This window comes from Mauremys mutica, chromosome 10, assembly GCF_020497125.1.
Source record: "Mauremys mutica isolate MM-2020 ecotype Southern chromosome 10, ASM2049712v1, whole genome shotgun sequence".
NCBI classification, from domain to species: Eukaryota; Metazoa; Chordata; order Testudines; family Geoemydidae; genus Mauremys; species Mauremys mutica.
The window spans coordinates 21,476,190-21,502,613 of NC_059081.1; the positions used below are offsets into that span (position 1 = coordinate 21,476,190).

Below are 26,424 nucleotides of genomic sequence, written 5' to 3' on the forward strand. Positions count from 1 at the left end.
ACAGAGACTTACACCAGCCGGGTTGCAGTTTATTAGGGACAGGCATGAGCCACTGTCTAAATATTGTTGTGGGTTGCAGATTATCCAGTGTAAGTTTCATCCAGCTGAAAACATTCTGCTATAGTGAATTTATCATTATAGCAAATGACAGTAAAATGGATGCACTGTAATACAGTTGCTGAATGTGTAATGTGGTAGTGGTAATTAGGTATGATCTGTAGCATTGTTTCATGCGGAGACTTTCCTCCCTTAATTAGAGTTTATCATAGACCTATTCCAGTAGGCATGTAAGGATCTGATAAATATAATTCCACCTTCATATAAGGGCTCAGGCATCAAACATGGAGATCCTTATTAGAATGTCCACATCTATCATATGGCTGCCCTTTAAAAGGGCTCATGTTTGAAAATTGGGCACTATATGCAGTTTACAAATGCAGGGTCATTATAGAATAGAGTATGAGGCTTTTGTGCCATAAACTCCATCTTTAGAAAGAATATTAAATTTAAAAGGAGCATCTAGGAAGCAGAGCAGGATAAAACAAAGGCCTGAATCTCATTTATACCACTGGCCTTTAACATTCCTCTGCCAGCAGAAAGAGGCCTTAAAGTGGTGTAAATGTAATCCAGTACAGTGTAAAAAGCCCCTACTGTAAGTGAATGTGAGACCTAGTGTCTCCAATCAAGGAAAAAGGCACAGAAAAGATTATATAAAGCCAACAGCTTGCCATGCTTTGAGCTAATTGAAATACTGTCACAAAAGCCACACGTTAACTAGAGGCTCATCTTTTTTGACACACCCTCTCCTGCCACATACTGGGCGTTGTCATCTCCCACTGAATTCAGAGGGAGGTTAGGATGCTTCTATCTCACAGGAAGTGCGCAGCCCTTTGCAAGTTTGGTCCTATGTTCATTACAGAGCCCAGAGCAAAATAACTTGATGTACGAAGACCGCTTATATGAAAGATGTGGATCTGAACTTTGGAGATGAGGTCTGGAGCCAAAGCATGTGTCTATTTTCTAGCCTCACTGTCAAGCAAAGTATGTGATGACATGGCCATGACTCCAGCAGCTGAACTGTTTGTAAGCTCTCTCCAGGCAGAAATCTCGCAGGTTGGTTATGTGTAGGTAGATCACAGCTCTAGGGGTTGTATATATCTGGCAGAAACTTGGTGATTTGGGAAAAGCTTGAAGTGTAGAGGCTACGTGGCTTGTGTCAAATTTGTGTGCTGCTATTGGACACAGGATCAGATCAGATCCTGCCACCCTTTCCTCTGCAGCTTCCTTCCTGAGACCAGGAAATGTTCCTTAGCTATTCTTCTTCCAGAACCCTCATTTAAGTTATTAAATAGGCTGCTCCATTGTTTGCTGCATTATTATATGTATTACTGATTTTACTAACTTGTGTCTGCAATACAAATATGAGCTGTCTGAACTCTAGTGTGCTCTCATCTTTCTGGGTATTGTGCCTGACAGCATCAACCCACAAATAAAGAGGCCATGTCTCAAAGGTCAAGGAACACTACATGCATCATTTTAATCTATCATCTGCCCACAGAATTTTTTTTAACTGAACTCATTCAAAATAAATCTTGTTATGGTTGGAGACATAAAAGTTTATAGTTTTGCATTCCCATGATCTCTGCTGTTCAAAATTGGAAAGGGGAGACTCTGAAATATTTTTTTAAATGTGTTTAACTCCAGGCCATGTAAGATGTATTTTATGCAAATATTGCCAGTTCTATAGTAATTTTATACTAGTAATCCTTTCCCCCCTAGGTATGGAGACAGATTAAAAAATATAATTCTTTCAGAAAGTTTACATCAAGAACTTAGATCCCTTTGCCTGATGTTCTTGCTTATCTGTATTTTTACTATGGAAAATGATGTAGGGCCACTGTTTATTGACCAGATAGTATCTTCAGCCCCAGACACAACAACTCACTGGTGTCCCTTTCACCAGGGATGTAATTCACCCCTCTGCAGCAGGCCAGTGCAATGGCTATTCACTAATTACATCCCATTTAGAGCATCGGCATAAGACAAAAAAAATTGTGCATAAGCCTTATACTGATCCTCTGCATAGGTGTATATTTCTCCCTGTGCATGTAGAAGTTTATTCATGTTGTTGTACACTATGAACATTTCTCCTCAAGCCTGCCTGCAAAAGCTGAGGGTGCAATCCTGCCAATGACATTAACAGAACCAGGGTTTCAGCCCATAATCCAGGTCAGCATTCTGCCTATCTACACTTCTTTCATCAGTGAAAGGCAGTAGTACCAAGCCCTATAGACTGTGTGTGGGGCTGTGTTTCACTGTGAATGGAACATGTATTTTTTTATGTAAGAAAATATTAAATAAAACATTAAAATCCAGAATCAGTGTTGTGCATGCAAAGCATCGATTCATATAATATTTGAAATGATCAAAATTTCATTTATTGACATCAAAGTGTAATTACCTATAGAACTGATCTGTCTTTTTATCTAGATGTCTCCCCTTCAATGTAGTAACTAAGGAAAGCACAAGAGTCAGATCTGATCCTCATATAACTATCAGAGAAAACTAGTGAAATGAGACTCTTCATATTTTTTAGATGAATAGGTTCATAACATTGAAACTGAAACTCATATAACTTAATGGGAAACTTAGTTTAACTACAACTAAATTATAGTCCAGCTACTCTATTTTAGTACAGTCATAACAGGAAAAGAAACCCATGGATTAGTTAAAGAAAAAACAAACCAAAACTATATCAAAATATAAATCAAAGTTAGGATGAATTTAACCCAAAGAACTGAATTTCAGTTAGCAATGTATCTTCCCAAATATGGGCCTCAGTCCTGCAATGTTCTCTGTGTAGGTAGAATCTTGCACCCACAGCGAGTCACACAGACCTCACTGGGGTTCCGTACAGGCAAAGTGGCCAGCCTGTGCAGAGCTCATTGAAGGATCGGGGGTCTTGGCCCAACACACGGCTTTGTACTTCCATATCAAATTCCATGCTCAGGATTCAGTCACTAACTGAATTTTTATGCTAATCCCAGAAAAAAAGGAGCAGGTCCTTAATACCATTTAGATGTAATTTTTTGTCTCTTAAAATGAAACCACCCCATTAATCTCCATAATAGTTTTTATCATGAAAAATTACAGGTGGTCAATGCCAATAATATAGTAATTATTTAGATGAAATGAATGCTGTCTGTTAGTGTATTTAATTAAGCATACAAAGTACTTACTTTGATTTTATTTGTATTTAAGACTGTTTTCCCCAAAGTATTTATTATCCAAAGCATGATTCTTCTAATCTTAGATATACTCTAGCACTGAAGTACTATTTTATATCTGCACTTCTCAGCTGCTTTTATCATGAATAGATGTATTACAAACCACATTAATGAGCTGCTTAGCATTCATATATTAGTCCTTTCCTCATTTTATATGGAAATAATACTATAAAAATTCTAAGAATACTAATTTTATGTTCATGGTAATGATGAGATGCAAAGCAAATAACAAGGAGGAAGTCTGTGAATATGAAATGGATTAATACATCGTCAGAGTGCTTTACAATGGTATAAACTTATTAAGCATGTAATTAAGTAGGATCAATTGCACTGTTTGTTTTTGGGGTAATGTTTTAGCTATTTTAGAAGTTTCATTTTCTTTACGAATTTAATTTCACACTTTAAGAATCTTCTCGTATTGTCACATAAGTTCCATCAATATCCAGAATAATGTGTTGGGGATGAGGGCTTGTTGGATTTTCCTATCCCCAGAAAAGTTTTATGAATAATGTAAGACTAATCAAATTTTGTCAATACACATATGGCAAATTATACTGCCTATACTGGGCACAGTAGACCCCTTGAAATCCATGGGATTGCTAGCGTGAGAAAGGGGAGTGAGATTTGGCCCTACAGGAACCTAACTAACACGCACACGTGCACACACACACACAACCTAGAGAAACTGATTTTGATGCAGAGGCCAAGCTCTGTGTTATTGGATTAAGATTCAAATGTGAAACTAAATTTGTTAAAGTAAATTACCTTATTTTCAGGGAGGAAGTAGATATTGCTGAACCTCAGTGTCTGTTAAATCCAACCTCCTAGTAAATTCTACTATTAATTTAAATATGTCATAATAGTTACAAATCTGTCCTTATTAGCCTCCTTCACTGACTAGTCCCATTGAATTCAATGCGCTTTGGATCAGGACTTTCAGACTGATTATTTTCCAATTTTATTATAATACAGAATAAGTAAAACAATCATCATGTTACTTCTCACTACTAATATATCTAGCCATGCCACTGTACTATAGGAATCTGCTTTTTATAATTGATGTTACCTGTTTCTTTGGATTGTGAAGCATATTTGAAGTGGATTTACCTCTTATAAGAATCCAGAAAGCCAAGGATGCCAAAAGAATCAGTAAGGCCAATTTATACACCATATCTTTGGCCCAATCCTGTACACATTTACTTGCATGTGTATACTTTACTCATCACAAATAAAATTAAATTCAGATTTGGCAGAAGGTCAGGCCAAGGCTTTGAGGATTGTCTGAATTAGCTGGGGGTTCGTCAAGCTTGGTATTGAGTGAGGAAAAGACAGGCAGGACCAGGGTAACACTAAAAAGCCAAGTGGCTGCGTTTATTTAGGGGATAATTACAACTTGGGCTGGGGGAGTAGGCAACTTTGGCTGGGATGGTATCAAAAGTACAAACACACCCCAAAACACAGTAATAATACACTTTATACTGCTCACCACACCACACCAAATAGGCAGACACACCAATCACACAGATAGGAATCGGGTTCGTCAGGGCGATGCCCGGTGCAAACACAGAAAAGAGACCCACGGGCCACTGCCTCGGCCACCCTTGCTTTCACACAGAGGGTAAACCCAGAGTGTGGTGCGGCTGCAGCTGGGCAGATTCCACTCACTCAGACCGCGGGGACTGGACCCCCTTGGTCAGCTACCCTCTAAGTAGAGGCAGCTCCCAAGTTAAACACACACACACACTGGACACAGACAGAGCAGTGATTCAAACACATAAAGCAGTTGGCAATTAACAATTTAATAACAGCTAGAACTATTATACAAGCTAGCTAAGCAATTGTGCAATTCTGAGCTCACTAATACAATCCTGATATCCTGAGTAGATATTTGGTACCAAGTTAGGGAGGGGAACAAATAAAAGGCTAGATAAGCTAACTGTCAGATATCAAAAAGCAAATACCGCACTCCAGGCGCAGCTGACCAGCAGAACAGACACCAGAAGCATGACGAGCAGACAGGGATCGGGTCCAAACGACAACGAATCCAAACGATACGACACGAGTGCACTTTACCGGGAGGAGACCCTGGCCGAACGAGTGATCAGGTCCTTCAGCTAACACGCGGATGCTCCACACAAATTTTGGGGGGAAACCTAGTTTTATAGAAGGGTCTCACTCCCTCGTGTCAGCATCTGATTGGCTCCCTGGTCCCTCCTCCCTTCAGGTTTCGAGCTGTTGCCACCCCACGTCGGAAGGCTTTGCACACGGCACACTGGAGTTGACGAGTAAACAAACCTGACCCTTAGATGACTGGGTCCAAAAAAGAGCAGGAAAATGAGTCTCTGGGCAGAATTAACCTGACCTCCAGACGACCGACCCAAAAAAAACAGGTTGCTGGGCAGAATCAGGCCTCCACACACAGAACTAGCCTGACCTTTAGATGGCCCAGCAGGAGAGAAAAAAAACAAAAACACAGGAGAGCATACACAGCTAGTGTTGCTGGGCAGGATTGAGTCTCTGCCCTCTCTTATACAACAGGAACCTGGTCCAAAATGGAGGCTGCCTTGTCCTTTTAACAGGACAAGATGGCCATGGACCGACAAGTGGCCATACATAGCCATAACTATGAATCGGATTGCGACATGCCCCCGTGGCCGATTGGCGGTCCATCACGGGAGGGTCAGCTTACACCTAGGAGGGAACGAACCTAGGGAACATAAGGGAAAACCGAATTCAAGCGGAAAGCTCAGAGCCCGACTGGTCGTCAGCTGACGTAGTGCACAGTCTGGATAGGGAGTGCTGACACAGCTCTGTTAATTAGAGCTTTGGTACATGCAAGACTTAAGCAGAAAATAACAATAACTACTGCTGCTGCAATTAACCAATATTTTAAGGATTGTGCCCACTGTCCAAGTCCCCAGCCTGACAAGGTTGTTTGCCACCAGTCCCAGGATTGACGCTCCTCACGGATGCGGACCGCCAGGGACGACAGCTGCTGGGTGATGGCAGAAACATTGTTCCAGCCAGGACGCAGGCGAAGGCAACATTGTCCCTCAAAACGAGAATCAAGGTTCTCCAGGGCCTCGCAAAAGTCCTGATGCAGCAGAGTCTGTATCATCAGGCGGTTCTGCTCAGCATACTCAGCTAGGATAGTGAGGGAATTGTCAACCTGTTGAAATCCAAGGGCTGTGAGATTAGTAAGGGTTTCTAAATTTCTAGATAGGCTACGGATCTGACTAAGAGTGAAAGCATAACTATAAGGGTTAAACTGTACATAGCCCCAAAAGAGGGTTTGGATGGGGATGGCGCCGCTGTGAACAAACCTGGAATGAAAAAGGGGGAGAATAGGACAAGCCCTAGGGCAGGTCCTGTTATGATGTGGGCCGGCCGGCTTTCTGACTGGCCAGCGATGCCCAGGTTTGAAGAGTCAGGGTCGTGGGGCTTCGTGGCATACAAGGGGTTGGGACGCAAGACGGGTCGCCTGGCCTAGATGTTATTAGGGCAGATACCCATACCCGCATCCTGGAAAAACAAAAGGGGGAAAAGGAACAACTGGCTCTCAAAGTGGAGGCGGCTCTGGAGCAATATATTTATGCCACCCCAACGCTACAGCCAGAAGCTTTTGCGATATAGAGCTTACCCTGCAAACAGTGTTTTTGCTAGGCTCCCCGCTATTGGTCTTAGGAGCCCGGGGCTTGCCCCCGTGGGGTGCAGTGCCCGCAGCCACCGCAGGCGGTTGGGGCCCAGGCCACATCAGGCGATCCATAGCCTGAAACAACGCGGTTACCGGCCGCCCCTGGAACCCCCGCATCCACAGCAGCGTGCTAGTGTCCCCCAGAGGGCTGCTATCAAGGGCCACGTCTATCCCCTGCTCTTGGATGGGAATAGCAGCTGGATCAGTAACATAGCAATAAGCTTCAAATGACCGAAGCTGTTGCTGTGCCAATGTTAAGCCTAGGGGGTTTTGTGCAGGCTCCCACCAAATAAGAGATGCCCCTGCGATGGTAAAAATGAGATCGCGTGGGGTAGTGATCCCGCTGGGAGGTAGCTGAAAAGCTACAGCACTATTTTGAATCTGAAGGAAAGCAGCTGCTGGCACGGAGATTGGCCAGACAGGAGCAGCTAACAGTACCCCTCGGCCCGTTCCCCTTGACCAGGCAGCACTCCGGGAAATAAGGGTTGCCTCCTCCTGATCAATAAGTTCCTGACTATATTCTAAAATAAGCCGTCCTAACCAGGTGAATACAGGTTCGTTTGGTCCCCGCCCTGTGTCCTTGATAAACTCCTTCATCTCAGCCTTGCTGCGTGTACGCCACTCAAAAACGACATTCTGTGCCCCTGTGGGGTCCACCTTAGTCCGAGTGATTTGTACTGGCATAGCTTCGGCAGGATTAAGAGCTACCTTTTCGGGGGTCAATGATGGCAGGGTCGGGTACAAACTAGGCGCTGTTGGATATGGTGGAGGGAAGGGTTCGGGGGTTTTAGGAGTTGGCAGAGAGGGAGGATATGGGGTTGCAGGTAGGGATTGGGTTGTACCGGGATCCTCAGGGGTATCAGCCATCTCCCGAGCAGTGGACGCCAGAGCCCCCATAACAACGGTCAATTTGTCCAGAGCCAGACCTAAAATCTTGTGATAGGTACTGGCAACGATCTTAGATTTGTACTGGTCAGGGAGGAGCTTTCTGGACTTTTTCCCTTCCTCTAACTCCTGCACTAGCTGGACTACCAATTCATGTGCAGGGCCCCCACTTGGGAGTCTCGGGGGAGTAACAGTTGATGGACAAGTGCCCCCGGCTGCTTTTAAAATCCTTCGGGCACCTTTCCACAGCTGGACTGGATCAGTCCCAGCGCCGGCTTCCCCTGCCTTAATGCACGTTGGCCGGTCACTGGCCTCCGTGGGGGTTAACCGCAGACCCATGTGGCATGTCAGGAGACAGCCTGCAGCACCAACAGTCAAGCTAGCAGCATAGGTTCGGCTCAGGTGGCCCTCCCCAATAATACAATTCCAGCCAATGGCCTCTGCCTCCCCCCGATCAAGTAAAACATGGTGTTGAAAATGATTAAGTTCGTCCTCTGGGGTTTTGTCGGTGACCCTGGTTCGCCACGGACAAGCAAACTGTACAGACAACCGGGAAGGATTTTCCTCACTCAATCCTGTTCGTGACGCCATGTCTGAATTAGCTGGGGGTTCGTCAAGCTTGGTATTGAGTGAGGAAAAGACAGGCAGGACCAGGGTAACACTAAAAAGCCAAGTGGCTGCGTTTATTTAGGGGATAATTACAACTTGGGCTGGGGGAGTAGGCAACTTTGGCTGGGATGGTATCAAAAGTACAAACACACCCCAAAACACAGTAATAATACACTTTATACTGCTCACCACACCACACCAAATAGGCAGACACACCAATCACACAGATAGGAATCGGGTTCGTCAGGGCGATGCCCGGTGCAAACACAGAAAAGAGACCCACGGGCCACTGCCTCGGCCACCCTTGCTTTCACACAGAGGGTAAACCCAGAGTGTGGTGCGGCTGCAGCTGGGCAGATTCCACTCACTCAGACCGCGGGGACTGGACCCCCTTGGTCAGCTACCCTCTAAGTAGAGGCAGCTCCCAAGTTAAACACACACACACACTGGACACAGACAGAGCAGTGATTCAAACACATAAAGCAGTTGGCAATTAACAATTTAATAACAGCTAGAACTATTATACAAGCTAGCTAAGCAATTGTGCAATTCTGAGCTCACTAATACAATCCTGATATCCTGAGTAGATATTTGGTACCAAGTTAGGGAGGGGAACAAATAAAAGGCTAGATAAGCTAACTGTCAGATATCAAAAAGCAAATACCGCACTCCAGGCGCAGCTGACCAGCAGAACAGACACCAGAAGCATGACGAGCAGACAGGGATCGGGTCCAAACGACAACGAATCCAAACGATACGACACGAGTGCACTTTACCGGGAGGAGACCCTGGCCGAACGAGTGATCAGGTCCTTCAGCTAACACGCGGATGCTCCACACAAATTTTGGGGGGAAACCTAGTTTTATAGAAGGGTCTCACTCCCTCGTGTCAGCATCTGATTGGCTCCCTGGTCCCTCCTCCCTTCAGGTTTCGAGCTGTTGCCACCCCACGTCGGAAGGCTTTGCACACGGCACACTGGAGTTGACGAGTAAACAAACCTGACCCTTAGATGACTGGGTCCAAAAAAGAGCAGGAAAATGAGTCTCTGGGCAGAATTAACCTGACCTCCAGACGACCGACCCAAAAAAAACAGGTTGCTGGGCAGAATCAGGCCTCCACACACAGAACTAGCCTGACCTTTAGATGGCCCAGCAGGAGAGAAAAAAAACAAAAACACAGGAGAGCATACACAGCTAGTGTTGCTGGGCAGGATTGAGTCTCTGCCCTCTCTTATACAACAGGAACCTGGTCCAAAATGGAGGCTGCCTTGTCCTTTTAACAGGACAAGATGGCCATGGACCGACAAGTGGCCATACATAGCCATAACTATGAATCGGATTGCGACATGCCCCCGTGGCCGATTGGCGGTCCATCACGGGAGGGTCAGCTTACACCTAGGAGGGAACGAACCTAGGGAACATAAGGGAAAACCGAATTCAAGCGGAAAGCTCAGAGCCCGACTGGTCGTCAGCTGACGTAGTGCACAGTCTGGATAGGGAGTGCTGACACAGCTCTGTTAATTAGAGCTTTGGTACATGCAAGACTTAAGCAGAAAATAACAATAACTACTGCTGCTGCAATTAACCAATATTTTAAGGATTGTGCCCACTGTCCAAGTCCCCAGCCTGACAAGGTTGTTTGCCACCAGTCCCAGGATTGACGCTCCTCACGGATGCGGACCGCCAGGGACGACAGCTGCTGGGTGATGGCAGAAACATTGTTCCAGCCAGGACGCAGGCGAAGGCAACATTGTCCCTCAAAACGAGAATCAAGGTTCTCCAGGGCCTCGCAAAAGTCCTGATGCAGCAGAGTCTGTATCATCAGGCGGTTCTGCTCAGCATACTCAGCTAGGATAGTGAGGGAATTGTCAACCTGTTGAAATCCAAGGGCTGTGAGATTAGTAAGGGTTTCTAAATTTCTAGATAGGCTACGGATCTGACTAAGAGTGAAAGCATAACTATAAGGGTTAAACTGTACATAGCCCCAAAAGAGGGTTTGGATGGGGATGGCGCCGCTGTGAACAAACCTGGAATGAAAAAGGGGGAGAATAGGACAAGCCCTAGGGCAGGTCCTGTTATGATGTGGGCCGGCCGGCTTTCTGACTGGCCAGCGATGCCCAGGTTTGAAGAGTCAGGGTCGTGGGGCTTCGTGGCATACAAGGGGTTGGGACGCAAGACGGGTCGCCTGGCCTAGATGTTATTAGGGCAGATACCCATACCCGCATCCTGGAAAAACAAAAGGGGGAAAAGGAACAACTGGCTCTCAAAGTGGAGGCGGCTCTGGAGCAATATATTTATGCCACCCCAACGCTACAGCCAGAAGCTTTTGCGATATAGAGCTTACCCTGCAAACAGTGTTTTTGCTAGGCTCCCCGCTATTGGTCTTAGGAGCCCGGGGCTTGCCCCCGTGGGGTGCAGTGCCCGCAGCCACCGCAGGCGGTTGGGGCCCAGGCCACATCAGGCGATCCATAGCCTGAAACAACGCGGTTACCGGCCGCCCCTGGAACCCCCGCATCCACAGCAGCGTGCTAGTGTCCCCCAGAGGGCTGCTATCAAGGGCCACGTCTATCCCCTGCTCTTGGATGGGAATAGCAGCTGGATCAGTAACATAGCAATAAGCTTCAAATGACCGAAGCTGTTGCTGTGCCAATGTTAAGCCTAGGGGGTTTTGTGCAGGCTCCCACCAAATAAGAGATGCCCCTGCGATGGTAAAAATGAGATCGCGTGGGGTAGTGATCCCGCTGGGAGGTAGCTGAAAAGCTACAGCACTATTTTGAATCTGAAGGAAAGCAGCTGCTGGCACGGAGATTGGCCAGACAGGAGCAGCTAACAGTACCCCTCGGCCCGTTCCCCTTGACCAGGCAGCACTCCGGGAAATAAGGGTTGCCTCCTCCTGATCAATAAGTTCCTGACTATATTCTAAAATAAGCCGTCCTAACCAGGTGAATACAGGTTCGTTTGGTCCCCGCCCTGTGTCCTTGATAAACTCCTTCATCTCAGCCTTGCTGCGTGTACGCCACTCAAAAACGCCACTGCCTCGGCCACCCTTGCTTTCACACAGAGGGTAAACCCAGAGTGTGGTGCGGCTGCAGCTGGGCAGATTCCACTCACTCAGACCGCGGGGACTGGACCCCCTTGGTCAGCTACCCTCTAAGTAGAGGCAGCTCCCAAGTTAAACACACACACACACTGGACACAGACAGAGCAGTGATTCAAACACATAAAGCAGTTGGCAATTAACAATTTAATAACAGCTAGAACTATTATACAAGCTAGCTAAGCAATTGTGCAATTCTGAGCTCACTAATACAATCCTGATATCCTGAGTAGATATTTGGTACCAAGTTAGGGAGGGGAACAAATAAAAGGCTAGATAAGCTAACTGTCAGATATCAAAAAGCAAATACCGCACTCCAGGCGCAGCTGACCAGCAGAACAGACACCAGAAGCATGACGAGCAGACAGGGATCGGGTCCAAACGACAACGAATCCAAACGATACGACACGAGTGCACTTTACCGGGAGGAGACCCTGGCCGAACGAGTGATCAGGTCCTTCAGCTAACACGCGGATGCTCCACACAAATTTTGGGGGGAAACCTAGTTTTATAGAAGGGTCTCACTCCCTCGTGTCAGCATCTGATTGGCTCCCTGGTCCCTCCTCCCTTCAGGTTTCGAGCTGTTGCCACCCCACGTCGGAAGGCTTTGCACACGGCACACTGGAGTTGACGAGTAAACAAACCTGACCCTTAGATGACTGGGTCCAAAAAAGAGCAGGAAAATGAGTCTCTGGGCAGAATTAACCTGACCTCCAGACGACCGACCCAAAAAAAACAGGTTGCTGGGCAGAATCAGGCCTCCACACACAGAACTAGCCTGACCTTTAGATGGCCCAGCAGGAGAGAAAAAAAAACAAAAACACAGGAGAGCATACACAGCTAGTGTTGCTGGGCAGGATTGAGTCTCTGCCCTCTCTTATACAACAGGAACCTGGTCCAAAATGGAGGCTGCCTTGTCCTTTTAACAGGACAAGATGGCCATGGACCGACAAGTGGCCATACATAGCCATAACTATGAATCGGATTGCGACAAGGATCTATTTTGAGGATTTAGGCCTAGCTCCCCAACTCCCATTGAGATTAATGAGAGCTAGGTTCCTAACTACCTTTGAGGATCTGGGTCTTTGGCCCCAGTGCTGCAATGTACAATGCACTGGCAGACTGCTGTACCCTCATGTCATACACTGATAGAACAGTGTCTTAAGTGGACTGCAGACCTTGTAAAAAGAACAGGAGTACGTGTGGCACCTTACAGACTAATAAATTTATTTGAGCATAAGCTTTCGTGGGCTACAGCCCACTTCATCCGATGCAAGAGTAGACCTTAACATTGTGACCTTGTGACATTTCACCTCTACATTTCACCTACTCACACATGGCTAAGTACTAGTGCTAATGTATGTAAAGGTTTTCAGGATCAGGTCCATATATCTACAAGTTAACAATTAAGAACTAAATCCTAACAGGATATATTTGGAAAGAAATTCTGTTTACATTTCCTTTTGATACACTTCAGCTGCCTTGCTAAAAAGACTAAACTGTATTTCAGTTGAATCCAGACTTATAATATAGTGAGTTAAGTACTTTTTCATAGTTACATGTTATACATTGAATAAGTGCTTTTGTCTTGCATTATTTCTCAGTCCATAGTAAAGTGCTCTTTTGCTGACTAAAATTGCTTTGCGCTGTATGGCTAATAAAACATCTGAATCCTTATTTTAAATCACAACTCTGCTTTTAAAAAGAGCAATTTCACACTTCTTCCAGAAAGCGACCTGCTTGTGAATGACAATGGTTTTCATCAGTAATTTTGAGAGGAAAAACAAGTTATTATACTTCAACATATTTTCAAGTGCCAAATAATATTTAAATATACTGCATCTTTTTAGCACAGTGTCTAAAGGCCAAACATGCCATTATTATAATAAGAACATTTGCAATGGGTTTCAGTGCAACTGGAGTCAAAGGTAAAGTGGCATCATCTCAGGCAAGAGCCTTTCAACAAGAAGTTTACTCTATAGGATTACTGTAATTTTGTAAATCCATGTCTTGCAAAAAGTATAATCATCTGTTTGGACCAGCAAAGTCAAAAGGGCTTTGCCAGTGTTACCTAATTGTAACTTTTAAAAAATGTTTTACATTTTTAATATCTAAATAATAGACAATGTTGTGCAGTAGATTTCTCCTCCCCGCCCCCTAGAGCAATTTTACCAAAACAGTGCCTGCTAGGAAATGTGCGTGCACCCAAATAATCACCACTATCACACAATTCTGAGAAATCTGGATGAATTATCCTCTAGATTGGGTTGAAATCTTCTCCCTCGGTCTCCTCAAATCTCTTCTCTTGATGAAGACTGTTCAAACCCAGCAGTAGGGCAGAAGCATTTGTAACACTCCCAAATAAGGGATGGCAAGCAAGGGACCAATGATTGTTAAGGGAGAGGTGATAAAATTAGGAAGTAAGAATGGGGACGTGTACAGAAAGAAAGGATAAAATGTGGGGGGGATAGGGAATAAGCTAAGAGGAGAACCACTGAGAGAGAGAGAGAAAAACCTAGGAGGAAGAGGAGTAGATTATGAAGTAGGAATAAAAGGGAGAGAAGATGACAAGCTAAAATGGAGGGGGGAAAGGTAGTGACAAAAGGAGGACAGAAAGCAAAAGTGAGGGTTAGAGCTCAAAGAATAAGTAAAGGGGACAGACAGAGTAGAAGGAAGGCACTGGAAGGGCTGGAAGAGGTAGAAAGAATGGGGAATGGGGAATGGGAGGAGAGCAGAAGGAATAGAAATGGAGAGAAAAAAACACCAGGGACAGATTAAATTGGACATGTTAATAATGAAAGGAGAGGGAGGCAAGAGAAGAAATGGGGAAGGAGAGATGCTGCCAAACTTATAATAAGGAGCTCTCACAAAAATATTGCGCATCAGTCAGTCATACAGGTTAAATTCACTGTGCAAAATACTCTGCCTCATAAAAAAATTCTACTCCAATTCTCTTCAAACTACAAAAGCATCCATCAGTACCACACTCCTCTCACTATCAATTGTCTAATCCCTCAATCCTTATAGTCCCACCCTTTCAACTCAGCATGCATTCTCCTCCCCAGTACATCTTAAGGCACTGTTCCCTATAGCAGCAACAATGGTATCAGTTAGATCCATCCTGTGGACTCTGGATATGGACTAGTTGCTTAAGTGATGGGAAACCCTTTGGTGATGGGAAACCCTTTGGTTCATGAAGGGTTTGGGTCTCCCCCAGCTTGATGTGTGTGTGGGGAGGGAAGGTGATTAAGTCAGGGACTGGTTATTCCCAGGCTGGGGCAGGGTGTATGGAAGGAGCAAATGTCCCTTGTGTGGTGGAGTGGTAGTGGTCGGTTGGAAGAGACATGAGGTTCAATGCTCAGATACCACGGAGATGAACATGACATAGGAATCAGAAAAGAATGAGCATGAAAAAGCTCCCTTCCAGTACCAGCACTGCAAACATTGGATTGGGCTGGGCAGGCAGGCACTGACAGAGACGTTCAGGCTATACAGGACAATCACCTCTACTATTAGCAATCACACGAGTATTCCTTATGTTACAGCCACACAGATGGCAAGAACCGCACACAGCAACAGCTGCTTGACAACCAGCAAGCTTATTCCTAGCTGCAGAGAGAGACGAACACTGGAGGAAGCAGATGCATTATTTGGGAGGGCATGCCCACTCTCTCCCACAGCATAACTCAATCCTAGCCATTATTATTGCACCACAGTGCATAGATCAGCCTTAGAGAATTGTGGTCTACATGACATTACAATGAGGTGGGTGCACAACTGGTTGAGATACTGTACTCAAAAATAATAGTTATCAGTGATTTGTTGTCAAACTGGGAGGATTTCTCTAATGGAGTCACACAAAGGTCAGTTCTAGGTTCAGTAGTATTCAATATTGTCCTTAAATGTCTTTAATAACTGAATGGAGACATGTTTATAAAATTTTCAGATGGTAGAGGTTGCACACATGTTTGAGGACAGGGCTATGATTCAAAATGGCCATGAAAAATTGGAGAAATGGTCTGAACTCAAGAAGGTGAATTTCAATAAAGACAAGTGCGAAGTACTACACTTTGAAAACAATCAAATGCACAACTACAAAATGGGGAATAACTGGTTAGGTGGAAGAACTGCTCCAAAGGGATCTGGATGTTATAATAGATCACAAATTGAATGAGTCAACAGTTTGACACAGTTGTGAAAGAGGCTAATATTCTGGTGATGCATTGACAGGAATGTCATATGTAAAACATGGCAGATAATTCTACTCAGAACTGGTGAGGCCTCAGCTGGAGTAATGTGTCCAGCTCTGGGCACCACATTTTAAGAAAGACGTGGACAAACTAGAGAGAGTCGAGAGGAGAGAGAAAAAATAAAATAAGATTTAGAAAGCCTGCCCTCTGAGGAAAGGTTAAAAACCTGGACCTGTTTAGTCTTGAGAACCTGATAACAGCTTTAAAATATGTTAAGGGGTTCTATAAAGAGGACTGAGATCAATAATTCTCCATGTCTACTGGAGAAAGGACAAGTACTAATCAGCAGCAAGGAGAGTTAGGTTAGATGCTAACTATAAGGGTAGTTAGGCTCTGGAGGTTGTGAAAAACCTCCATGGATGGGGATTCAGGAACAGGTTTTGATGGTTTTCAAAGTGTAGTACTTTGCACTTGTCTTTACTGAAATTTATCTTGTTGAGTTCAGACCAATTCTCCACAGGGATCTCTCGAGGTCTCTCCCAGCCCTACATGTCTATGATTCTATATGGAGAATTTAATCAAGATGATCCTTTAGGATAAACTTAAAATTTAAATGGACTTGAAATCTAATTAATTTAGAAAAAAAAGTTAAAATAAAATAGGTTTATTGCATGGCTGATGGTTCAATTAAAGCTTATCAGTGACAAACGAATATTTTAAGGCCTGTGTGTGGGCGGGGGAGAGATTGGTTGGTTGGTTCCCTGAAAGGTAGGTATCGGTGAGCAAATCATGAGCCTCCAAAAACTCATGGGGGTCCCAAGAGTCTCTCAATTTGTTTTCTAAGGCTCTCCAGGGAAGACATGAACTTTTTTCAGGAACAGCTCTATTCCTGTGCATCTCCTAATTTCTTCAAGAGACTAACTCCTCCTATATGTATTGGAGGAGGTCCCCAGAATGTGAGAGAGGGGAATGCCTTTTGCTGTGCTGCCACCCGTATTCATCCTGCTCTGCCCTTACCAATGTCTAATAACTAGGGGCTAGCATGAGCCCCTTCAGTTCATCGATGAAACAAAGGTGAAGGAAATAAAAGGTTAGGGAAATAGAGCAGAAAGTTTAGATAGGAAGAGAACCCGACCACTGAGCTAAATGAACTTTTCACTAGCATCTTGGTGGAGTCACATTGTGGACAAGAATGGAAGAAACATGTCCTAATGCGCAGCAGCATTGCTAGAGTTCAGGTTATGCCAGCATTTCCATCACAAATCTTCTTGTTTGGTGATTTATAGCTTAGTCATGAAAATAAAATTGCTTTGGGCTAAAAATATGACAAAGTCTCAGTTTAGGTATGAATTATTTTTATAAGTTTTCCAAAAGATTGATTTGCTCATTTTTTAAAAACAAAAAGATGTACAAGAATATATCAGGTAAAATGCTTATTGAGTGTCTAAATTTACAAGCACTTTGGTGTAAGAGAAATCAATTTAGCAAGCAATTAATCTATAAAGTTATTTAATTGATTCTGAAATTTTGGTATTTGCCACCATTCTCCAGGGGCCGCATTCTGCCCTTGTACTGTAGTTAGGTACTGTAGTAAGAGGACCACTGTCAAAAGCATTCATTTAAATTACCATCTCCCCCTCCCCCCATGCTCAAAATCTGCTCTAAAAAAACATATGTACAAGATAATCATCCAAAAAAGAAGAAAAGCTGATGTTCCCCATGGCCATATTTTGCTTCATTTTTTACTCTCATGACCAATAAGCAGGGTTGGATCCAGGGTTTTTGGCACCCCAAGCGGCAGGGAAAAAAAATAAGCCGCAAGTGGGACTGAGGGACCCGTCACCGAATTGCTGCCGAAGAGCCGAATGTGCCACCCCTTCCCATTGGCCGCCCCAGGCACTTGCTTGCTGCTCTGGTGCCTGGAGCCGGCCCTGCTGGTAAGTTGTAGGGGATACATGTATCTGATGGACTACAAAAACCAGAGCTGCATAAACCTGGACTGTATTGTGTTAGAGCTGAGTGGTTAGACCAAAGTGGTGGAAGGGATGATCTCTTATAGCTCTTGTTATACTCAATAAAGTAAGAAAAAACTATTATAAAGTAGGTTTTAGAAACAAAGAAGTTTAAAAATAAAACTGTGCAAAAGTAAAGACAGATTCCAGCACTTTTTTGTTTGTTTGTTTGTTCAGATAGGATTTTTATGTTGGAACCCATGTGATTTCCCTATCATAGAAAATTAATGTTGCTTAACTGACCACAATTTACTTGTCATTTTCTTTTATAAATAAAATATATTATATTAAATATAATATACATTATATTATTCAAATATAAATGATATTATTCAAAATTTAAATATTTAATTCCACAACGTATATTGCAGCACACTGCAAAACAAGTGGTGACAGCAGTAATGTCTGGATTCCTCCAGCCTTTACAGATGATGTAACAATTTTAGACAAGTTAGAAAAAAAAGAGATCAACTACCTTTTTCTGATGTGCCACTTAGACAGGAAGCCAATACACCACTTAAGTTTTCCAATGAGAGCTGTTTCACTAATGCAAGAACATGCCTCTGTCTAAAAAACTGTTTAACATCTTTAGGAAAGATTGAAATGCTAAGTTGTCTCTAATATTAGCAAACAGACGTCCTCTTCTACCTCTGCTGCTGTTGGTGCTCAGGAATGAAGCGTATTGTCTTTCTGATAGTGTAGCAGGACCAGTACTTAGGGCTTGCCTATACTTAAAATGCTGCAGCTGTGCCACTGTAGCACTTCAGTGAAGATGCTACCTATACCAACGGGATGGCTTCTTTCATCAGTATAAGTACTTCACCTCCCTGAGAGGCAGTAGCTATGTCAAAGGAGAAGCCCTCCCATCGATACAGTGCTGTCTAGGAGTTAGGTCGGTATAACTGTGTTTCTGCATCCCTGAGCGACATAGTTATACTGATATAAATTGCTAGCGCAGACCAAGCCTTGGAAAAGTTCACTGTTCCTCAAAGCACTTGTCCTAGTCTGCCAAAAGCTTTTCCCTGCACTGGCAAATAAGCAAACATTATAGTGTGGTACTAATACTAAATTATTCCTTTCATTCTTTTTGTTATTGAATGTTCCATAGACTATCAGCAATTTCATAAAATTTAACTAAATGTTCATATTTGACACTCCATTGTGGTTCTTTTCATACCAATGTCAGAGAGACTGTTTAAATGCAATACAACTGACATCAAATGTCAAATGAAGGACTACTTATGTATTTAAAGTTATGCATGTGCTTAAGTTGCTAAACTACAGCCCTAAATAGTTCCTTAATGTTATAAGTTTCTTCATTCAAGAGTAGCTATACAACACAATGATGTTAAAGGAAGAAAATATAAGGCTATCTTTTCATCACCTGATATGTCCAATATTTTCTCCTCTTACCTTCACTGGGCAGTTTTATGGTAGCTCATCGTGAATTGGAAACAGAAGCCTTTTTTTTTATTATTTAGGGTAGTATTTTCAAAAAGCCCATGAAGTGACTTAGGAGGTCAATGGGACTTTCAATGAAATTTTGTCTCTTAAGTCACTTGATGATTTTTGAAATTCTCACCATTATAGTTTAGGACCTCAGCAGCAGCAAAAACTCAAATAGCTTCTTAATTTTTTCTGGAAGAAAGAGTCACAACGTAGGTACAATACTGATATTTCCTTAAGCTTTGTGACACTACTGAGAACCCTCACTTATTTAACCTCCAGTAACAACAAATGTATTGAAAATGCTAATTTAGTAAATTAGGTGAGATTCAATCTTTAAAATTAGCTAACTCTTGCGCCCCTCACAAACTTCAATATCAGGATGGATTTTAGACGCTAATATGCTCTGAAGGTCCTAGAGAAATTACTGTTTTAACCAACTGTCAGAAGATACATAGTATAGGTTCAAGTAGTCCAAATTCTAGAGATAGGGGCCACCGAAATCAAATCAGAACTGAAGCATGGAGAAAAGGCAAATGATGCTATTTTAAAATATATCTCAAGAGCCAATATTGCTACATATTATTGAAAAGATGGAATTGGGTTTATATGTGATGGCATGTTGATGTATTTCTGCCTCTGTTTTTTATGAGATAATGGACCTTAAAAAGATCAAGTGGTACTTTGGGCCAGAACTACAGGCCATTTACCTTATCCATAGTCTAGATCCTTACGGTATCCTAACTCACCAGGATCTGTTCACCCCAAATAAAGTTGATGGAGCTGGTTGTTTTCTAGTGAAAGTGATTCTGATGTCATTTAAAGAAGATCTACAATGCTAGGGTAGAAGAGAAGGCATAACAAACTATAAAGAATGTGAAAGGTAGGAAGACTGTCTGTACAGTCTGTCTGTCTCAGGCCTATTATGATTCTGCTTTGTGTTCTGCTGGGATAAATGAAATTGTTCTCCTAAATGCTGCTAACACAATGGATTGAAAATTGGCTGAGTTATTGCACATTGTCAGAAAAACAAGTATAGATACTGTACTGTGTATCTGGCTCTATAAGATATTCATGAAGGAAGAACAATGCTTGGAGTCAGGGCCAGTTCTGACAGGTAACAAAGTCTGCAGGCACATGCTGAGAGAGTTCTGTGTATCTTGCACCATACGTCAATCCCCCTTTGCACACCACATTTTAGGAGTGAAGGCCCCCACCTCATGGCCAGAGGACAGCTGTGAGTCCTGAGGATGACATTGCCCTATGCTGGAACTACCATTGAGCTGCCTGAACAATTTTGTGAGGGAGAAGTGTGTTTTCTTTTCTAACCTGATGCCTGCAGTTTTACAGAGACATCAGGTTCTATTCCATTTCTTTTTTTCCCCTCCTCCGCATGGTGCTCTTTGGCAGAGAGGAGTCTGAGAATGAGGAAAGAGAGAGAGAGAGATGTGCAAGCAAGCCAGAAATAAATCCTGAAGTTGCTAACACAAAAAGTGTCTAAATAATAAAGACACTTGTCAATTGGATGTCGGTGTTTTGTATCTTTGACACTATCACTGAGAAAAAATAATATCCCAAAATAGGATGCATGATCTAAGTCTCTGGATTTGGTCTGGAAAGCCATTGGCACTTGTTGGTGGATGCACATCTTCTATGCATGAGGAGTATTTTGGGCAGAGACCCAACAAGTGAACAGGACAAGCTGGACATAAATCTGTGGCTGGAAATGATAACATTGTACAGGGAGTTGGCATTTCAAGATATAATTAGTGAATTTTCCATCTCAAATCAGGCAGCAACTGCTCAGAGAGGCAAATATATACAGTTATCAGAGGCTAATACATACAGATATTATACAGTTATCAGGTGACAAATATACTAAAACTGGACACGTGCTCAGTGTTGCTGGGGTTTTGTATTCTTACTACATTCTGCAAACAGGTAACTGCATAGCTTTTGTCATATTTATACATTATTACTCAAGGTCATTTGTAAGGGTGGACAAATGTGGCAGAAAACCTTTAATGTGTATTTACCTGATTTTTTAAAATTCATTTTCTTCAACCAGATTTACTTCCTACAAATAGTCCATCAAACAAGTGTATAGACAAGAATGTTTGTGGAAACAATGAATTTTAAGCAAATATTTCAAAAATTCTGTGGGCATTCACACAAGAATCTTGATGTAATGGCTTAAGTCCATCTATCAGTAAAAGAGAAACATGCAATGGGCTGATCCCCAGCTGAGGTAGATTGATATCAGTCCATTGCCTTCAACAGCCCAAAAACAGTTGCAGAAATTATTTGGTTAATAATTTCAAAGAAAGAATATATTAGAAAAAATACAATTCTCTCATGGACAATTCACTAACAGATAACAAGCAAAAATTGTTCAATAAATTATTCATTATGAATTACTGGACCAGTTTTTTTTGTTGTTGTTGTTGGTTTTGGTACGATACAGAGCAACAACTCTTCTGGGAACAGAAATAATCATTGCTAAAATAACACAACAGGGTAAAAGTGAATTTGCTATAAGAATCTGCTTTTGCTTTTTTGAAACTATTTGTGAGTACATTTAGCACTAGTGAAAAGTACCAAACTGACAGCTTGGTGATGAAAGCCCCATATCCGCAGACTGGGAACAGCGTAGGTAGCAATAGGACAGCTCTGTCACATTCCTTTGCTATTGTTATGGAGGGCCCCCCTCCTGAACTCTCTCCTCCTCACCTCCCAGTGGTCAACTAGTTTCATCCCACTGTTGCCAATATAGTCATTTTCCAACCCCTCCTTTAAATTGGAACATCCCTTCTAATTTCAATTTCTGGGGAAAACACTGGTCCTGAACCAACACCAAATGAACTCAACAGGTGCTGGTTTAAAATTAAATGAGAGAGTACATAGTTGGTTCTCCATTCCTATTTAATCCTAGATCCCTTATTGAATTTGGTAAAAAGAGGACTAGTCGGTATCAATTTTTAGTGGTATCTGTTTGAGTCTACCAAATGGTAACAACTTTCAGCCACAACCGAACAGAAGAATGTGTGATCTGGTGCACTCAAAGTGAAATGCTTTGTATCCTTATCACCCGTCCCTCATGTCCTTATATGCTTCATAAATATTTGGTATGTACATGTATTATGTCTTAAACAAACACCACAATATAAATTCTATTTAGAAAAGTGAACTATAATGTTATATGTATAGATAAGATTAGATTCTGTGGAAACCTCTTGGTGTGTACTCTAGCTTAACCAACCCAAATATTTCATTTTAAGCACTGATATTTGCACTGAGAATTTGGAGATGGCTCACCCGGCCTTTTTAAAGATGTTTCTCTTTATATGCATCAGCTATGCAGAAAATCACGATCAAATACAGAGTAGGTTCAGGCAAAGAACAGGAAAAATTCTGTTTCACACTTCAAGATGCTAATGAAACAGAAAGGGTTTAATCCTCAATCGGTGTAAATTGGTGTAGTTCCATTGACTTCAATAAAGCTATGACGATTTATATAAGCTGAGGATTGGGCCCAAGAGAAGAAATGATGTGTGATTATTACCAGTTGAGTGATTTTCTCCTGATGCCAATTACTGTCAGGAAACAGAAGTAAGTAGGGATTTATGCACATTTGTATGCAGTAGAATGAATTTGGCATGGACAGCGTGAAGGAGCAAGGCACTCCATTTCAAAATGCCAAACTATGCTCAACAGATAAATGAGGACCCATCAATACTAATACCACGATTTGGGAACAAATCTATAGGGAAGATGTCCTCAGCAGGTGAATAAAATAGAGAGAAGGAGGCAACACTGCTAACATAATATGTTTGGTGCCTGTCACCCAGAATGATCCCCTACAGCCAAACGATGAGGTCTTTTTACTGGAAAATTCTAAAGAATTATTTCATGCATGTCATTTTTGTAGCCCATTTTTCCAACTGATATCCCCTTGTCAGTACAAAATTATGTTTAAAATACAGCCAAAGAACCATAGCTTTAAATGAAAAAAGATGCCTTGGGAAGGGAACATGTCACAGCTAATTATGAAAAAATATTTCATACTTACACACAGCTTTTTTCTCTTGAGAATTCAAAGTGCTTTACAAACCATTACTCAGTGAACCCTCACAACAACCTCAGAAGTTAACTATTATACCTATTTTACACACAAGTAAACTGTAGGACAGGAAGGTTAAGTAGCTTGTCCAGTGTCAGATAGCAAACCCACATGTGTAGATTCCCTGTCCAAGATTTTAAAAACTAGGATTATAGTCCCTAATTTGATTTGATACATGGTACTTTCTGTACCTTTAGCAGGTAAAGCAAATCTCTAGCTTTTTATATTGCACTAAAAAGAACATTGCATTTTGTCAGTATCCTCTCTTACATGAGCTGATTATCATGGGGACATAGACCAGGAAGTTCCCTCATTTTCCTCATAATGTAGGAAACAAGGGAACGTTAAGATTTAATATCACCTCATCAGTAGTCCAGAAATCTGAGAAGCCTGGAAGGGTTCTGCTTTGGTCTCTAGCCGCTCTCAGTCACAGAGAAAATAAGATTTTTTTATTAAGATTAAGCATGTTCTTTTAAATCTTTCCCTGATTTTTTAAATACTTTGCCTCTTTTGTCTTATTACACTATTCCATGTTTTGCCTTCCCATCTTCCTTTTCCTCCTTTGAGATCTCAGTGCTCCTCTCTCTGACATTGTGTTGCACTATTAATTTTTCTCCTTTTTTGAAGAAACCTTATTTTCCTTCCTTTGTCTGCCATTGCTTCTGCCTGCTATAGCTATTCTACTAAATCAGTAAGAGAATATGGAACATATGCTCTGATGACAGTGTTCATTATAAAATGACAGATGAACAAAACACCTTCCAGTTCTTTCATCTCACACCTGCATATTGAGTATAACCTATTCTCCATGGTACAAAGATTCACTTGGGATGTTTGTTTGTTTTTAAACCAAAATCCACTCTTATGACCATACAGTACAGCTATCTGTACACTTCAAAGGAAAATAAGGATAACATGAGTACTTTTTACTTACAGGTATCTAAAGACTCATCTGAATCATCTGGACAGTCGGGTTCTCCATCACATAGCCAATTTTGAGACACACAAGTCACATGATCATCGCAAAGAAACTCTCCTATGTCACACAGCTGTTCTTCTGAAAAGGAAAATGTTTTTACATGGAATGATTAACAGATGAGTGAAAATAAAGAGACAAAATGGTATGATCATTAAATAGGAAATTAAAGCAAATACCCAAAAGAACATGACTATGAGTTGAAAGCTGAATGAGATCTTTAACAGCCAGATTATGATGCCCTTATTTAGAATGAGCAGTGCATCACCCTCTGTGAAGTCCTACTGAAGTAAATTAAGAGATTAAGGTACATCCAGACATGAGTAAAGATAACATAATCTGTCCCTACAAAAATAAGATAGAAGTTTCATACTTTTTTTTGCTAATTTTTAGTTTCAAGCATATCATCATGAGATCATCTTGGTCATTATATGGAATCCAACAAGCTTTATGTCTATAATATCTGCCTGCATGAAATGTCTGGTTATTGTTAGAAATGTCTATTTGCAGGAAAGGACTCAGTGGTGATGATATGATTTCCTTCTTTTGTCCTCAAAGAGCTTTAACAAATTGTGCACCTAAATCAAAAGCTTTTTCCAGGAAAGGTCTTCTGTGAGAGCCAAAGACCCTGTTCTCATAGTTTTAACTGATTTTTTTACACTGAGTTTACTCAGATGACATTAAACTCAAAACCACATCTCATGTTAAAAATAATAATACTCAAAGAAGTATTACTAATATTAATATTCCAGGTTTCTATAGTGCTTTAAAAATACTAAAGGCTCACTTTAAAAAAAGAAGCCTGAATTGTTTGCAGGCACAAATGCTAGTATTTAATCACGTAATTGTTTTTGCAAACCAGTAATTTTGCTTCTCATGGCTGTAAAATTGTAAACTGAGTTTAAAACACTGGCCATAAGGGACCAACATTGCATGTGTTGCACACCAAAACACCTGCTGGCTTCAATCAACAAATCCTGCCTTACTGAAGTTTTGGGTTGAAATAATGCAGGAGTAGGTCATCGTTAATTAAACCTACAACACTTCTGTGCAGCAAATACTATTCATTTTACTGATGTGCAAATTGCAGCAGTGCCTTTCCCAAGGTCACACTGCAGATTAGTGAGCACAGCCTGTCTAATTCTTCTCTCAGTTACACCATTGAAGACCAGAAATAACTCTATTAAAGTCAATAGTATTGCAACAGTGTAAAATTGGTGTAATTATGAGGAGATTTAGGGCTCCTGCTCCCTTGTTCCATTGCTAGATCAGTATATCAGCTCAGTTCATAGTGAAAGGTAAGAGATGTTGCTATGATTTCCAATTGTTATTATATTTCATTGTTTTTATATATAGCTGTTCTGAGAGACTGAAACTGACTGGCTCTTACATGAGATCTGTTTTGCTACAGCATGGGATTAAAGGCTTCTAATTATCAAGGAGCCCATCGGTGGTTATGTACCCGTTCTTAGTTATGTGTGTTAATGGTAAAACAGTCTTATGAAGACAACATCCAATGTACTTCGTAGCAATGTAATTGTCATCCTAGACAATAGTTATATATAGCATTGTCTAATCAGGGCAAGATGTGCCTCTAGTGTGCTTGCTAAAACAGTCTCAGGGCTTTAAAGAAAATTCTTATTGTTGCACAGTTTTAGGGACAGTTATATATTATCCCTCTAGGAAATAGCAGCTTGTTTCAAGTAGCCTATTTATTTTGTACCCAGATATTCCATTTTCAAGGTCATCCTCTGAAGCTATTGATGATTACACATTTAAATGAGTGAATTTCCAGCTATTATGTAAATAGACATTTTACATTATTTAAAATTATCTACTGTGCAGTTCTTTGCTCTTTAAAAGGATGAGCATTTTTTGTATGTTTTTCATTTAACATATTATTAAAACAGCCTACAGTGCTGAGCTGTTCAAGCTAATCTTTAAAAAAAAAACTTCTCTTTGTTAAAAAAAACCCCAAACACTGTATAATTAAAAATGTAGGCTTTTGAGATCACGGAGGCAATTTTCCTTAAATCCTTTGGGGAAAAGTTCAAAGCTCTTAGTATATGTACCACATCCTAAAAAATAGCACAGGAAGCATAACTGAGA

General features: G+C 41.8%; 2 protein-coding genes across 2 annotated transcripts in view; both read right to left on the bottom strand.

The window, feature by feature from the left end:
* Positions 1-26,424, bottom strand: part of LRP1B (LDL receptor related protein 1B) — a 1,288,869-nt gene that overhangs the window by 982,158 nt on the left and 280,287 nt on the right. The window contains exon 4 of the mRNA XM_045032831.1: positions 24,274-24,396. Coding sequence (XP_044888766.1) covers positions 24,274-24,396 — 123 coding nt within the window. The remainder of the gene's footprint in view (positions 1-24,273; positions 24,397-26,424) is intronic.
* Positions 6,242-8,562, bottom strand: LOC123378258. The gene is made up of 2 exons (XM_045031831.1): positions 6,611-8,562; positions 6,242-6,456 (listed from the first exon to the last, which is right to left on the bottom strand). Exon 1 carries the CDS (start codon positions 8,455-8,457, stop codon positions 6,847-6,849), a length of 1,611 nt encoding a protein of 536 aa, XP_044887766.1. The 5' UTR covers positions 8,458-8,562; the 3' UTR covers positions 6,242-6,456; positions 6,611-6,846.

Excerpts from the sequence above, each read along its gene's own strand:
- LOC123378258 (XM_045031831.1), bottom strand. The coding sequence starts at position 8,457 with ATGGCGTCACGAACAGGATTGAGTGAGGAAAATCCTTCCCGGTTGTCT.